The sequence below is a fragment of the Lagopus leucura genome, unplaced genomic scaffold (genome assembly GCF_019238085.1).
Source record: "Lagopus leucura isolate 7727_CA_CO unplaced genomic scaffold, USGS_WTPT01 Super-Scaffold_741, whole genome shotgun sequence".
Classification (NCBI taxonomy): domain Eukaryota; kingdom Metazoa; phylum Chordata; class Aves; order Galliformes; family Phasianidae; genus Lagopus; species Lagopus leucura.
Window position 1 is genome coordinate 2,204,770 of NW_024962256.1, and position 13,624 is coordinate 2,218,393.

General features: G+C 36.2%; 1 protein-coding gene across 1 annotated transcript in view; it reads right to left on the bottom strand.

Annotated features, from left to right (window-relative positions):
* The window catches only part of LOC122175874 (VPS10 domain-containing receptor SorCS1-like), a 268,752-nt gene that overhangs the window by 141,603 nt on the left and 113,525 nt on the right, over nucleotides 1-13,624 (bottom strand). Inside the window, exon 3 of the mRNA XM_042863898.1 lies at nucleotides 9,917-10,016. Within this exon, the coding sequence (XP_042719832.1) occupies nucleotides 9,917-10,016 (100 nt within the window). The remainder of the gene's footprint in view (nucleotides 1-9,916; nucleotides 10,017-13,624) is intronic.

Consider the following 13,624-nt stretch of genomic DNA (forward strand, 5'->3'; position numbering starts at 1 on the left):
CCCCCCCGCTACACTGGATGACTGATTTCAACTTCTCTATCAGTTTGTAATAGCCAACTGCAGCTTTTCTTCCAAGCATGCTTTGTATAATGCTTCCTTCTTTCCTTTCTGCTTTTCAGTTGTGGTGAAAATTACCTTTCACAGCAATACAAATGAGGGTTACAACCTTGCATAGATGACAGGAGCTTTGAGATTTCCTGACACAAAGAAACATAATAGAAGGAGATCAGATATTCCACAAGTATATGAATTAAGAGAATTCATTTATTTTCGCTTGGATTCCAACTAAAATCCTACTGCTAATTCCTATATTTGCAGCTAATTTTGGAATTTAGGGAAACATACAATTGTTTTCATTTATAAACTAGGTTTAACAACATTTCTTCTCAGCTACCCATTAACACAAAAATCCATAAACAACCGAGGGTCTGAAGAAGCAAACAGAGAAAACGTTACACTGTCTTCCCTAATAGATGCTGTCCTGCTGTCTTTGGTTCACCTCCAATTGTTCTTTTGTTTCTGGGAGTTGAAAACATCCCATTAGGCAGGGCACACAAATATAGATTGCATTTCTTTCGTAAGTGCCAAAACTGAGCACAGACTGCTCTCCTTCAAGTTTGCTGTGCTATCATGTTAATTATTTACCATTAGTAATAGAAGTAATCAGAGGCAAGCTGTGCACCAGACCCCAAAGGAACATTCTGCACTGATTGTTCCATTGCTGTTTGCTGTCCACTGAACTCCTTTCTAATTGTCCTTATTTCCTTTGATGAAGAAACCAGGTAGAGTAGACTGAAGATTAGAAATACTTTTTACTCATATACAGAACAAAGGCCTTATGTCTTATACGCAATATCTTAATCTGTTTAGATTGTTAAGGGCAGATTACTAACAATGAAATAATGAAAGAATCAGCAAGGTAGTTAAGAAACAGTAAGTATCATTATTAAGTTCCACTGGCATTCACGTTGGTAAGTCTACATGGAATCTAAAAGTTGAAATATTTCAAAACAAAATTGTTTTGGCTTTTCAGTCCCCAAATATTTTCCATTTAACATTTATTTCCTCAAGAGAGAAAAGCCTTGGACAATCAGGAGAGAAGAGCTTTGGATGATGTGAGCAAGAATAAAAAGTTTGAATATGAATAAATGCTTTCAATCAGTGTGAAAATTTTCTCCCTCCAAACAGCAAAATTCATACTGCTCTCTACATAGAACACACTGTAAATTTGATTTGTTCTTATCAAATAATGTGTTAATTTACATATTTCTTACCTTCTGAATGCATACTACAACTTTTTTTTCTTTTTTTTCTTTTTTCCCCCTCCAAACTACACTTGACAGTTCAAGAAGAATCACCAAAACAATGTACTTGCTCTGTGTTTGGACTAGACTCCTCCACAGGAGAACAGGCTTCATGAGAATTTGAGAAGAAACCTACACCAATCAGAAAGCCAAGTCCTGGTAAACAGAAAGCCTCTCTATGCCACTATTCTACTACATTCTATAAAACGTAGTAAGTATTGTATTTTTCTTCCTGCGCTTCAACTCATACGCCCTTCCTTTATCTTTTTATCTTCATCTTTTTATATTTGCTGTTAATGAAAAACATACAGAGATTGAATAGGAAGACTTCAAAGAAAAACAAAATAGATTAAAATATTGTTTTGTTTTTAACCATTGCATTACCTGTTTTGTGTTACCTTTGACTCTTTTATTTCTCTTCTGACTTTCAGAAACTGTTCTCTCCCTACAAAAAATAGGCTAACATTATTACTTATTAGCACTAACATGAAGAAGCTCAATTCTAATTTTTGCAATATCTTTACCTTATCAAATACTGAATTATTCCCACTTTCTCCAAGCTTGGCTGCTTCCACACTGTTCTCTTCACTAATTCTCATGCTTGCTGTATACAAATTAAATTCCTCATTTTCTTAGCAATCAGACAATTTCTTTATTCCATCCATAAATCTTTACCAGCACACCTTTACACTATATTTACCAGCATTTGTTAATCAGAATCTTCATACACAAAAATGCCTTCTCCTCAACTTTCTACATTTCTTCTCCTTATACTCCAAGTACAGCTAGACAGAAAGCATAACACTCAACTATGCAATAATTTAGTCACCCATTTCATAACAATGTACCTAGACTGCAGAAGGGGTAAGCAATTACAATCTGCTGGAAAACATGCTCTACAGATTACACTATCTGCTAATTAACAAATACTACATATGAATTTGTCGCAGGCCTGACAGGAGGGTTGAACTCAGTGCTCCTGTGGTGAGTATTCATGTATTTGCTACTATTTATCACTTTCAAACCTCAACATACCAGTCATTACACAATTATATCACAATATCACAGTATTTCTTTCCTTTAAGCTCAACTTCTGAAATCATAAGGTAATTTTAATATTTCATAAGAACAAACAAATGCATTCAAACAAGAACACTGAGTGAAATGATACAAAAGTGATTTTTAGGTGTGTATCTTTAATGACTCAAAGTTCAGAAGGTAAATGAAAACAATCCTACCATATAGATTTTAGTGAAACTTCATGGAACTCTGAACAAGCTAACTTTTACCTGCTCGGGGCTTGTTTTTCATAGGAAACAAATAAATAGGTGTTAGGCTACCTGACTTTTCCCTGGTTTAAACAGTTGTTATAGAAATGCATGGAGCTATGCGGGACGTACAGGACGTATCTGTGTTGTATTTAGATACACACATGTGCTACCATCAATCCCAGCTACCTCTACCTGAACTGCAGCTAACTGTATTTCTCTGTCCTCTAAGCTGCTGGAGTACATCTTCTGTTGCCAAAAGAACTATCACCTATTCCAGAATATTCGGAAAATAACTGAGGAATTCAAAAAGAATAAAAATTGAGACATTTAACAACAGATTACCATGCATAAGTTTTAAATGTCCAGCTTGTAGACAGTGGAATCTGAGTGAATTTCAGCTCTAAAGCTGAATTCTGTGGCTCATACTTTCCTATCATTAGTTTCACTCAGTATGTCCTTGGAGACTCCTGTAAGAGACGTCATACCGTAGTACAACTTTAAGTGGGAAAATGTCAAAACTGCCACTATTTTTGATAGCCTTACAAGAGAAGCAGAGGAATAAATGGGCTTTGATTTCACTTCATATCCAAGAAGAGATATGGTTGTAGAATAATAGCAAGGGCTTTGCTTGTAATGGCTATTGTGAGAGCTGTCAAATACTGCAGGCATGAATCAACAGAGTTTGGTAGTGAATGCTGCCAGACACTTGGAAAGTCAGAATATTCACTTTAGAAGACGACACTCTGCCTTCACTTTGCTAACACAAATCAGGTTGCTTGTTAATTACTGGCTTCCAGTGAACTCAGTAACGAAGACTAGTAACACAGGACCAGCACAAGTAGATGCAGTGAAAGAGTAGAAGCATACTCTCGAATCTGAAAGCATTACAAGCTGAAGTGGAAAATATATGCATTGTTACACCTTTATATTGTTATGACTTTATAGTAATCACCAATAGTTCACACAAAAGTATTTGCATTAATTTAATTAAAAGCATTGAAAAATTAAATGAAATGTGAAAAAATATCTTAATTTAGTGGTGAGCCATCCCTTCTCTCCTATGAGTAGTGATCTGTTACATGTAATGCAGTCTTATCATAAACCTACCAAAAACTGCTCCTGCAGTCCAAGATCACCCTTGAATTTGGGATTTCAGCTCTTTCTCACTAGCTCATGAAATCTTTAGCCATAATTCTTGAATGAGATTAGATAACTGTACATGCAGAAACAATGAAAATGAGAACAATCCTTGCGTTCTTCCATAAGAAGCCCACTGGAAGAAAGACAAATGTATTGCTATCTAATCCTAACAGATCAGCAAAACCAGTATATGATTCCCACTCAGTGCACTTTTGAGTCCTTCCCTCTGAAACATTTTTTTCTTAAGTAAAAGATACAGCAACCGAACATCACCTGTGGTCATAGTGTAGAGGGGCTTCTACATATACCTTCCTATGCCATATCGGTTTTTTATTCAATACATAAAAATTTGATAAAATTGAAGTCTCATTCTGCAAAATACTTCAAGTACAAGGAACAAGGTGGTTCCTCCCATTTAAATTTAAGAAAAAGTCTTTCTTAAATGTCTCCTTGTAATATCTTGTGGAATACATCATTAAAAAAATAAAACTTTCACATCCACGAGGCATTGCCTTTTTAGATCTCTTATGACTCTTCCTTTGAAGGTTGTACTCATAGCCTGCAGCTAATGAGGACCTTTCCTTCCACATGAAAAAAAAGGAGAGTGACAGAACAATTGATTTTATCACTGTAAGAACATACTACAGAAGCACACTGGACTACTGGCATGACTGATTGACTGTAGACCTAGGGTCTCCTACTGTGCCTAATTTGTTAAGGATGCCATCCCTTGACAGCCATAGGAACTGGATCACTCAGCAGTGAGGTGCACTTAGAGATATGCCGAGCTCTGACCTCTCTGATAGGAGCTGGAAGTCTCGCCACTAAGATTTATAGAAGCCTTCAAGGAGGACACAATTGGAAAGAACTGTATTTTCTTGAGTGTAAAAAAGAAGTCTTGCCATCACATCAGACTTCTGAAAGCTTCTAGAAACAGATCAGGGGGAGGATTTTGATCCCAATCTGATTTTACCAATTGAGGGTAGCAGCACCTAGAGAAATAGCAACATCAGACGGAACTGTTCATCTCTAAGGACAAAAACATTTTCCCCAAGGCTCAGAAGAGGCCATAGCTCTGGGTCACAATCTTTGTACAACAAAGTACTTTACATTCCTGAAACAGGATATAAAGTAGCATCCAAGCATTCCCACTGAGACTAATGTCAGTAAATCTCCTGTCTTTCTCGATTGACAGCTAGAAAGATTTACCAACTGTTCTCCCCTCTGCACATACACCACATGCTAGAAAGGACAGAAGGCTGGGCCTTCATCACTTTGGTTTCCTTTCATTTAAAACTCATTAATAGAAACGAATTAGAAGCAGTTAGGGATCTAGCCAGAACTGAAACCTGTGCAATTATATTTACAATAAATAGCCGTTATCTTTGAGCTACACACACAACAGGATGGTGCTTAACATGCTGTGATAAAGGTGCTAATCACAACCACTAAATATAAAAGAAGAGGAAGGCATCTGTAATCCATTCATCTTTAGAGAGTGTTAAAAAAAAAAAAAAAAAAAAAAAGAGAGATACTGTACTGCACACAGCAGTTATCCAAACAGTTGGAGGAATAAAGGGAAAATTCAAGGCAGGTCTGTAGAAAGAGTGGGAGGGGGAGAAAAAAACAACAAAAAACCTAACATAAAAATTCAACCCCCTAGGAGATGTCTGATGGACCAGACATGCTACAAATAGTATAAAGTTGCTTGCAGGTACTATCATCCAGTATTTTATTAACTGGAGATACACCACCACAAAGGGTTTGAAAGTACAAGGAATGAATGAACTGGATATACTAGCTCTGCAAAAAGCACAGTTCCCTGTATACAACAAAACTGTCTAAATTAATGCACAACACTTTGAGTTAAAGAAAAGCTCCAGAGAATTAATTTTAAAATCACCACCACATCCCACATCTGCTTTTATTTCCACAGCTATGATTTCCATTGCAATGCTTGAAAGCAACCTATGTGAAAGGTTTTTCATAAAGACTATAATAAAACTTAGTGTATGATTTTGTAGGAAAGTGAATGCCAAACTTTTGCAAGATTTTCAAGATATCAACATGGATTTCTAGTTTATTTTAGTTTTTAACCTATCAGTGCACTATTTAAAAACAATACTGTCTCATGTAGACAACTTTAAATCATTGTATATTCCTTCAGAAAAGGCTGTATGCACCTAACAAATAAACCAATGTTGACATATGTAAGCTGAGGGATTCATTGTATGTTGGAGATTCTCTCTTCTGTAGACTTGTTGACAAATACTCAAATAGGCACTGAGTCTTTGGCAAGATCCATGTGTTATGATTTTTTCTTCCCTGATCTGTGTCATCAGTCATAGAGTCAGGTAGCACAGTAATTTAGTGAAAGTAGAAAATACTGAGAAACACGGGTTTCCATCTCTTCTATTGATAGAGCTTACACAACAATATATTACTCACGATTTTCTGTTATTTCCTAAAGAAAATACTGCAATTCAGAAAAGTAACAAGTAACAGCAAGAGTTCAGTGGTTTAAGTTTTAAACAGTACCTGAATTTTTTCTCATTCTTATTTTGAGGCCCCCTCCTTCCCCTTTGTAATATGACATTATTTACATCATCTGATTAAAGGATTTAATTTTTGTGAAATAAGGAGACAAAAATATGGAAGCTTTTAAAAAGAAATTGGCATTCAGAGACAGTGAGAGTCCTGCAAATCCTATATGTTTATAGATAGAGTTTTTCTCCTAGGCAGAGCAGAGAAAATAAACTATAACAAAACAATTTAACACGTCATTGTTTGTTCTTTTCCAGAAAGTGAAATTCATCACAAATTCATGAACAAACTTATTAGTTATTTGAAAAAATCCTATTACATGCATTCAACACTTCACTGTTCTAACTGCTTCTCTTTGCACAGAACAGACAAGGCTATGTACAGGATACACTTGGTTTCGTCACTGCAAGCAATTCCTCCTGAGTTAGAATACAAATTTACTTTCTTTTTCAATGGGACAATTCCTAAAAGCTAACAACTGCTAAAAGGATATTTATTATAATAAAATGTCAACAGCAGTAAGTTAAGCACATGCTGGTCCCACATGAATCATATTAGCAAGGTATTTTGTCCAATATCTGCAAGATAACAAATGTATTATTTTCTACTACTGAGGAAGGCTGTTTCTGCAAAGAAAAGCACTGTGGAACAAAGAGCGTTGAAGGCTGCAGGTACAGTCTAAGCAGAATCATTTACCTCATCTAACATATTTGGGGAAAGCACTGTCAGTGTTTGTGAAGTATTAACAACAGCACCACATAAACCCTTCATGCACACAGTATGTGTATCGGGGAAATCAAGGACTTTAGAGCAGTTCAATCTTCTAATGAAATAAAAAGGCCTGCAGTTGTCTACTTGGCCCATGTTAGTGAAACGAGATGACAGTTTCACAGTAGCCAGAGTTTCTGACAGCGTTGTCAGAATTTCAGAAAAGAAGAAACTCAGGTCTGGGGATCCCAAGATATTAGCTGACAATTTCTTGGTGACAAAAGCTGTAAATTCTCCCTTCTGATTGCCAGCAGGTATAATAAAGACCCCAACTGACTCAATATTTTTGCTTCCACTGCAAAATATTTTTGTGTGGAAGCATGGCATAGCTCTACATTCTTTTCCCCATGCTCTCATACTTAAGGGAGATGAAATAAAATAGATGCTTATATTTAAATGCTTCTGGAGAAATAATCTGATGTTATACAATAACAGAATGGGCAGTCTCCAGAAGTTCTCCCTGCAAACATAATTCTCCTCTTGCTCAGGTAAGTTTTGGACAATTCAGTCTTAGACCTTTACTAAGGTCCTTTTATCCCAGGTGTAGCAGCTTTCCTCTGGCACTGTCCCATACTGATTACAGGCCAACTTCAGTGTACTCTATTGCCAGAATGAGTTATTCCACCTTTCCACCTGGAAGCTTTTTGCTTTCATCCATTTGCATTTTGAACTAGAAAGGGATTAATTTCCAGGCATATTAGCCCTTGATCCAACTCAACAGATGGTTACACAAACAAGAGTGGCAGTACGAAGAAGGAAGTTGGAAGATGCAGCTGGGTTATGGATTTTTGGAGCTGATCTGTACTTAAGTTGGACTAATATGCTTGCAAAACTCTTAGCTCCTGCTTAGTTTTTACTGTGCAACAGCTAAGGGGTCGTGCTGATTTTGCCCAGCTAAAATGATTATTAATTTTTCTGGAGAACACTATTATTACTCCCCAAGAAATATAAAGTATGATTATGTGCAAACCAGGAGACCAACCTTTCAAACCTCAATCTCAAAGGATGTTTGAATGACACTGATAATGTAGTTATTTTACCATCTAAAGTAGTTACATGTTTGTCACAGGTTAGTTGCCATGAGACAGTAACTCTCCACTAATTTCACACATTTAGTTGATTTCATCCCAAGACTTGAACCTATTTTTGTTTCTTATTATAAAGATATATAGATAGATATAAAGATATATTATTTATCTCCCATCCCTTCACCTTTTTCCAATCTTTTATAATAATAACCATGTAAGTAGCTATGAGGAATTGACCATGAGGCAACACAACAGTATGAGGTAACCAACTCCTTTCTTTTCTTCAGCAAAAACTAAATTTATCAGAACAGGTAACAACTGGAATTCCAGACAAGCCATTACTCAGAGTACTTTCAAGCGAGCCCTTGACAGGTGTCTCGTTAAGACCATACGAGGCAGCTGCCTGTAGCAAGGAAGTAGAATGTATGATCTCAGACATACATTCTAGTTTTATGTGCTGGTGTTTGGAAACAGTTTTATCAGAGGAAAGAAAAACGTCCTTGAACATCAGACAAATATTCCTTGGTTATGGACATGCTCACAGTACAGGTGAGTAGAGGATGAGATCCATACTCCATCACAGGTACTGTAAACTGGAGAAAAGGGGGCAGTGCTAGAATGTAATTTGTTTCATCCCAGGGTCAATTACTTAACAGGTCAAATGACTCATGGCTAGAAGTGTCAGTTTCTTTTGAATAAAGGGTTAAACATGATCTATGAGAGAATAAAGCTAGGCACTGTCCCCTCTGGGCAGCTCCTTTTTTCTTTCGTATTCTCTCTGAACGAATACATAAATGTTTCAGTACGATGAAAGCAGCAGAAATGGTGACCTTAGCTGCCCAAACATACACAATCTCCATCACAAATGAGTCTTCACTAGGAATTTCTTCTGAATCAATTCAGTTCTGCCTGGAACAATTCAAATCATGAACTAAGACAGAAAGCGAATACGGAAAATGACACGAGCCAGCTTCATAACACCCTTGGCAAAAGAAAAGAGCTGGAGCTGGGCCTTCCACACAGAGGGTGCACAGTTCCACAGCTAAGAAGATGAGAGGATAATAATGTCACCATTGCCATTTATTTAACAACTCTTTGGTTTTGATTTTTGTCCCCCTGTTTTTTTCTGGACCAAAAGCTGAGGAAGTCAGGAATAAAATAACTTTAATTTCAGGAAGGATTAAGCTATTTTTTAATGTCCACAAGAAAACACCAGTGGTGATAACTGTCTATCGTCAAATATGACAGCTAACATGAAAGAGAAGGAGCCTTTAAACAACATCACTTCTGGTATATCTACATATAAGAATGCAAGTTTTCATCATCATTATAAACTTTTTCATCATCTCCTTTTGCATACCTATGAATTACAAAAAAATTGTCAGAGAAAGCAACAGCTTCCATTTATGAAAGTCAGCATTATAAATTCTTAGTAAATTGTTACTCAGCTGGGTGCTTGCATGATTAAAACCTTCTGGGCTTCAGAAGGTATTTTCTCTGCAGGATTTTGTCAAATCCTGCTTGGTTCCCTATTGGAAGCACTTAAAAGAAATGATGTTAATCTTACCACTGTAGATGCATTTCTGTCATTTTAACATGTCTCTGTTACTTTCAGAAAAAAACGATCAGCAGGCAGAAGATAGGCAAACAATTGGATGCACGTATTTTTGCTAATGCGTATTCTCCAAAGTACATTCACAGGTGCTATAGCTGGTGTAAACTGACATATGTTTTGCTATCATTACATATTTTTTCAAGGATGGAGAGACAGAGAAATTCTAGACATTTAATAGTAACAGATATCGACAAAAAGAGGATTACAAGGACACAGTCAAAACGAGCAAACCTCAATACTACCTACCTTTCGTTTGTTTGTTGGACAGACATATAAGTAGCTCAAAATCGTCTTCAGGCCAACTTTATCGTTCAATTTCTCATACGTTGTCCCATAATCTGTTGACCTATGATTCAAATAGAAGTTTCATAAGTAAGAACACTTAATCACAAAACCGCAAGCCACTTGGCAGTTTTTCAATGCAAGTCATACTTTACATAGTGGAATGGATCTCCAGAGTTTTTTGAATGATTCATGTAGTATATAATGATACTTGATTGTATACACACAGCATCATGTGAGTGCTAACAGTTTGCATTTAAATTAGATTAGGAAAAATTAAACCAGCATCTTCCCAAAGCACTTTAAAATAAACACACACAATAAGAAATGCTAAATTCTGTGTATAGAAGATAACAATAGCCAGAAATGCCAAACAGCAGATAGCACGAGACTATAGTTATCAATTCATTGTATACTCCAGCCTTAGACCAAATTTTTTTAAGATAAGAGTCTTTTCTCAACACACTGCAATGAAGCTATTTCAGTTGATTGTTCAGTGAAATTAGAGTTTAGTTTTCTGTGAAAAAAGTAATGCTCTTCTAAAAAAAAAAAAACCAACTGTATAAGCATTTCAACTACAATTTCTGTGGTTTTATACATAAAGACTAGCAGATTGTATGGGCACATACCTTATTTCTTTAAAAGCAATCCTTTTCCACTGTTTGTAGGGAAAATAATATATTTCTGATACGAAAATTGCCAACAGAGATACTGACTACACATTTTGGGGTGACAAAAGAAGTGAACAAATGAGATTGCACTAAGTTCCCATGACATTTACTCTCAACATCTGACTGGAATGAAGATCAACTGTCAGCAGCAGATTTGTACTTATATTATGCACCTCATGCTTGTCTGAATTATGTTTTAATAACCAAGAAATTTAGATAATCAGCCCAAAACTAGTACAGCCAGCCAAATTCACAAAGATATTTAAAGTACTTAATGCCTACCATTAATGGTACCACGGCTTTGTTTTGTTTGGTTGGTTTTGTCAGGGAGCAGCATGAGGATTAGACCTTACAATTGTGTTCCACACCTGTAGCTGATTCATGCCATATTTCTAGGATTTCAGATTTTGCAGTCAGTTCATTACGTGAACAATGCCGGGCAGGAGCAGCTTGGACTTTTATCCATTAAAACAAATTCCACCAAGATGAGGATTTGCATTAAAGCTGAGCTTTTCTATTCATGAAGTTTATTAAAGAATTAGTTTGCCTTTTGCTTTTGCGTAACAACTGGCCTGTGGTCTTTTTCCTTGCTCCCTTCTAAGAAACATACGCACCTGTGACCTTTGCGTGTGAACTTTCTTAGTTAGAAGATTAATGCAAAGTTCTCACCCACTGACTGATCTTTGCCTTTATAAGGTCATCTTTCCCAGGAGAGCATGTAAACTAGCCCAGCTATTTCTTCAGTAGACCTAGGAGAAGGACACTGCAATAGCTATGTCTGTTACTGAGTATTTCAGAGACACTCTGGTGTTCAGGTGCAGAAAGTCCAGCAGAAGGCTGAAGACAGCCTTGCTGGCTCACTTTGGTCACCTTGTCCAGCTCATTGCCCCACCTTCTACATCAAACATAAGACATTCTTGTGAATTTAAGGCTAATAAACATTCATAATTAAAGGTAGGGATTAAGTTTGGCCTACTGAGTTAAGAAAAAATATATTTTAAATGAAGTAATGCATCTCTAAGCTGGTAAATGATTTTAAAATGGGACCCTTCAAAGAACGATGGGAATGAAGAAAATTCAACCCACAAAACTCGTTTGGAGATTACTGAACAGCCTCACAACAGTACAGCCAAAGAGATGCTGAAGATCTATTGCAAATTAAAATTATAAGCCTTGTCTTACTTCAAATCTCTTATTTGGCATTCATAGGCTTATTAACAGGTAATGTCATACTCATACGGAAGTGTGCACTTCTGCCAACATCTATAACAAACAACAAAAATGTTACAAGGAAGACTTGGAAAACTGTTTTTTGCAGATGAACAAATATGCAAGTGATAAAAGGAACCACTGTTATGTCTTATTCCCATTATCCTGTTCTAAATTAGTAATAGCTTGTCCTCCTGTCTGTTCAGCTACAGTCTGTTATTCTTATGCCATTTTGTAGTTAACCTCAATGTTAACAGACAGACAAATGCTATGCAACAACAGATGGGCATTTAGAAACGCTTTAACAACAAAACAGTGGTGGGTGCACACAAAGAGCAGTGGAATTGAATCAAATGAAATGCATCTAAAGCCTCTGTTGGGATATGACTCAGGGGTATCAACAAACTTATTCCTATCATATATGCATACGTACAGACGTCGACTGGCAGCCTGGGTATTTGTCTTTATTTATTAAATGGGTATATAAATACATACATATTTATAAATATATAAATAACGGGTATAATATATATAAATATATATTATCAGCCATTTTGTGTTCCAGGAAGCAAGCTAACCTGGAGTGGTTGCAAAAGACAGAGGCACTTCAGCAGGTTATAGACAGGAGTAACAACATAGGATTATCAAATTAAATTCCTATTAACTGGAGGGGAACAGGTACGTATCAAGCAACATTTCCCATTCTTTGAGGGGCAGGCTGCTTCTGTGATGCTCTGCAGAGAAAAACCAGTTTAACTGCATCTGTATAAAACAAGCAAAACAAACGTCTATCTGAATCATCTAAAAGGACCAAACACGGGACCTGTTGAGCTGAAAAACACAGGAAAGTAACTTCATCTGCTGAAAACCTATATCTAGTGATATAATATATAATGTAGTGAACAGTAGGATGTATTTTATTAGGTCTATAGTGTAGACATGCACATGTAGAATAGAGTTGTTGAACAGGTCTCATCAAATAATTTAAATCCATGTGTAAATTGTTTTCTTTCAGAATGCTATAGGCTGACTTGCTTTATTTTGACAAGGTACAGTTAAGGCTAAGTCAAAGCAAGTCCAGCTGCTTGAAACAGGAAGGTCTGCAGAGAAATTTGAGATCTGTGTCGGTCTAATTAAATGTGAAGCAAAAAAGCAAGACATTAGCGCACTGTGGATGTTGCTGAAATGCAGATGAGATATACTAAAGAATAATTTTCAGGAACAGACTATTTATACTTAACTGTGATTACCTCATACCTGTCCCACTATCCTAGCTGTCATTAGTTCCATTAAATTAACCCCAACTTTTACTAGTAGCTCTTCAGAATCAGACTTCCTACTCAGCTAGTAAATAAGAATGGTTTCTGCAAACGTTCCGTGAGATAAACATTTTGATTATTACTAGTTCATTTATCAGTATAAAGAAAATGATACAACTGCAGTACAGAAACCATGACTTCCATGCATAATAAATTAAAAGAAAATTAAACTAAAAACATGCAGAGTAATTTATATTTTGCAAACTGTTTGCAAGAAAGTTGACATTTAAATAACTTCGTTATTATTCATTGACAGGGCTTTTCCCTCTTCTCCTGTCAGGGTAAATGACATTCCTATTACTGTATTATAATAAACTCCTGCACGTTTTAAATAAAGCCACTGAATTCCATTAGTCTGCCTACTGTCATAAATATATCTCAATCCAGTCCTACCAATATTTCACAACTATAATAGGCAACCTGAATCACCCAGTAACACGAATCCTATGGAAATTTTCTTCTTCCTCAAGAAG